The sequence below is a fragment of the Rhagoletis pomonella genome, unplaced genomic scaffold, assembly GCF_013731165.1.
Source record: "Rhagoletis pomonella isolate Grant_MI unplaced genomic scaffold, Rhpom_1.0 Rhpom_scaffold_00281, whole genome shotgun sequence".
NCBI classification, from domain to species: domain Eukaryota; kingdom Metazoa; phylum Arthropoda; class Insecta; order Diptera; family Tephritidae; genus Rhagoletis; species Rhagoletis pomonella.
The window spans coordinates 98671-101708 of NW_023458835.1; the positions used below are offsets into that span (position 1 = coordinate 98671).

At 39.2% G+C, this 3038-nt stretch overlaps 1 protein-coding gene across 2 annotated transcripts in view; it reads right to left on the reverse strand.

Annotated features, from left to right (window-relative positions):
• Nucleotides 1-2643, reverse strand: part of LOC118750520 (Down syndrome cell adhesion molecule homolog) — a gene marked incomplete at its 5' end in the record, with an annotated part of 75001 nt that extends 72358 nt beyond the window's left edge. For both annotated transcript variants that reach the window (XM_036485236.1, XM_036485237.1), the window contains 1 exon segment: nt 2454-2643. In XM_036485236.1, coding sequence (XP_036341129.1) covers nt 2454-2643 — 190 coding nt within the window.
• Nucleotides 2644-3038: the final 395 nt, after the last annotated feature.

Below are 3038 nucleotides of genomic sequence, written 5' to 3' on the forward strand. Positions count from 1 at the left end.
GAGTGGCGCCACCGAAGCTCCCTCTCTTTCTGCCGTGACCCAAGGCTCCACTCGGATTGGGTACCGCATCTCGCACATGGGTTGCTCACGTTGCTCAGAGTGCGCGAACGAGGACGCAAGAGTCGGGATTGAGTATAGCCATGCAACTGTAACTGCATACCCAGCGTAACGACTATACCCCATTGCACTCCACTATACGCCATTATACTTACAGAGAAAATGGCAAAGATCGGGTTGCTGAACCCTATAGCCTCCATACAACTGATTGTTCAGATATGAGAGTTTTTGTTATAACTTCTCCATTTACGTAGCTAGAAATATGAAATTTTGCACTATTTTCATCCATTACTACAGCTGTAAAAGTAACGAAAATTTGGATACCCGCATGTATTCGTTATTAATCCAATCAACACCCGTATCTTTCGTATCATTACTTTAATCGTTACTTTTGATGCAAGCACTTGTACCTCACAAGAATCATCGTAACAAACCTTGCAGCGTAAGGAAATGTTCGTTCGTACATATGTATACATACATGTACATACCCTGCAGTAGGGGGGAGCGACTGCAGGGTTGATGAATCGGTAGCTACCTGATAAACTCTGTCAATTACCGACCGACTACATGCAGTGTATTTCATCGATTACTTTTACAAGGCAATGCCCTAGGCTGTAGTCACCATCGGCTCTCTCTGCACTACCGGGAGTTACTAAAGTAGTCATATGCGTGATTTATGGGCGCCCTCTGTCGTAGTTTTTCGCGATTTTGCTTCCGACTGGTTCGACTCTGCACTACCATGTGCACTACCACGGGTTAATAGAGTAGCTAGTTACCTAGGAGTCGGTGCAGTAGCGGTTCAAAAGTAGCAATTGACTCTAGCAGTACTGGAGGGTATATACATACCCTGCAGTACGGGGGAGCGACTACAGGACTGCTGAATCGGTAGCTACCTGATAAACGCCGTCAATTACCGACCGACTACTTGCAGTATATTTCATCGATTACTTTTGCAAGGCAATGTCCTAGGCGGTAGTCACCATCGGCTCTCTCTGCACTACCGGGAGTTACTAAAGTAGTCACTTGCGTGATTTATGGGAGCCCTCTGTCGTAGTTTTTCGCTATCTGGTTCGACTCTGCACTACCATGTGCAGTACCGCCGGGTAGTAGAGTAGCTACTTACCTAGGAGTCGGTGCAATAGCGGTTCAAAAGTAGCGATTGACTCCAGCAGTACTGGAGGGTATGTATACACGCAAAATATTTTTGTATCGTTCAAACAATTTGATACAATCAAGCACTTGCACCTAACACGAATCAAGCATGCATGCACGTACATATACACACACGCAACACACTTTAGTATCGATACGAAAAACAGTTTCGTTACCGCACAATATGCTGTGTTGTATTGATTCACGTTGATGGTGCATATACGGAAGATGCGAGTAACGAGATTATTATGTGAGTAACGATTCGCTACTTCGAGTCAGGGTATACATACGAATACATACCTTTTGCTACAGCTCTATCCATTACCAAAAGAAAATTTACAGAAAAATGGCAAAGATCGGGTCGCTGAACCCTATAGCCTCCATACAACTGATTGTTCAGATATGAGACTTTTTGTTATAACTCCTCCATTTACGTAGCTAGAAACATCAAATTTCGAACTATTTTCACTCATTATCAACAGAAAGTTTTCAGTAAAAATGAAAAAGATCGGGTCACAATTGATTGTTCAGATATGGGGTTTTACTGTAAAACGCCTTTATTTGGACAGCTAAAACCGAGACATTTTTTGAGCTATTTTATAAATAATTATACAAAGTGTACTGAGAAAATCGTCAAAATCGGTGCTGTATAAGCTTTATCTCCTATACCACTGATTGTTCAGATACAAGTTTTTGTGTTATAACTCCTTTATGTAGGAAGCTAAACCCCATAAATTGAGTTACCGGTTTATATACAGATCACGTAGAAGTGAAAATTACTTAGATTGGTGCTACATACATAAGGTATATCTTCCATAACTTCTGATTCATATCTGATCGTTTAGATATGCTTTTTTACAAATGTAACTCCTCTATCTATGTGTGCTGTGAATATAAAAATTTTTTCAAATGCAGTAATCTATTAAAGTAAAATTTTGTAATGTTCATGAAAGGTATGAAGCCTTCCGCATAACCGAAGACAGCGCTGCTCTTACTTGTTATTATTAACTTATTCTTACGATATTTTAAATAAGATGAAAATGCAGATGTGTTTCCACTTTTCTTTACATAATTTAAAATTTGTTTGACATCACAGAACAGCTGATGGTTTGACACTAAGGTTTTGCCAGCAAAAATTCTTCGGCTTCTGACAAAAATAGAACCGCATCCACTCTCTAATTCAAAGGTTTGTTTTAAGTCAATGTGAAAATCAAGTTATTTTCAAAGGAAGTTTCGATGCTTACCTGTCAATCTATTAACGGTGCGGCAAGTATAGCTCTTAAATGCATCATTGGGCCCCGCGTTATTTATATACAGTTCCCCGTTAGATAATACTGTATACTTTCCACCTATGTCAGTGTTCGGGTAGAGATGCATGCCAGTATCTTGGACCCAAGCTGTTACCATAACAAACTCCGACATATAGCTGGGCACCTACAATACGTATATAAAAAATTAGAATATAAAAATATTTGCGTATTATATAAAATAGCAATAAAGTTATTTAATGTGATTGTTAAAAAATATTATAAAGATTTATTTATAAAGATTTTTGGTAGTCCGTCTGGTATTCATTCCAAAATTGTGTTAAATGTCATTCATATAAACTACGTTCTTATGGACCGTGTACCGGAACGTATGAGTAGCATTGAAACCAATTTTCTTTCACGAAAACGAAATAGCCCAATTCCAATTGGAATTTTTCGTATGCGTAATGTGACCAACTATTTCGTAGCTCAAAGAAGTACAGGTTAGGTTGGGTTAGGTTAACACCGCAAGCCGATTACGAAATTTTGAATGCGGCTAATTTCTATTCCTGAGAGCTCAGC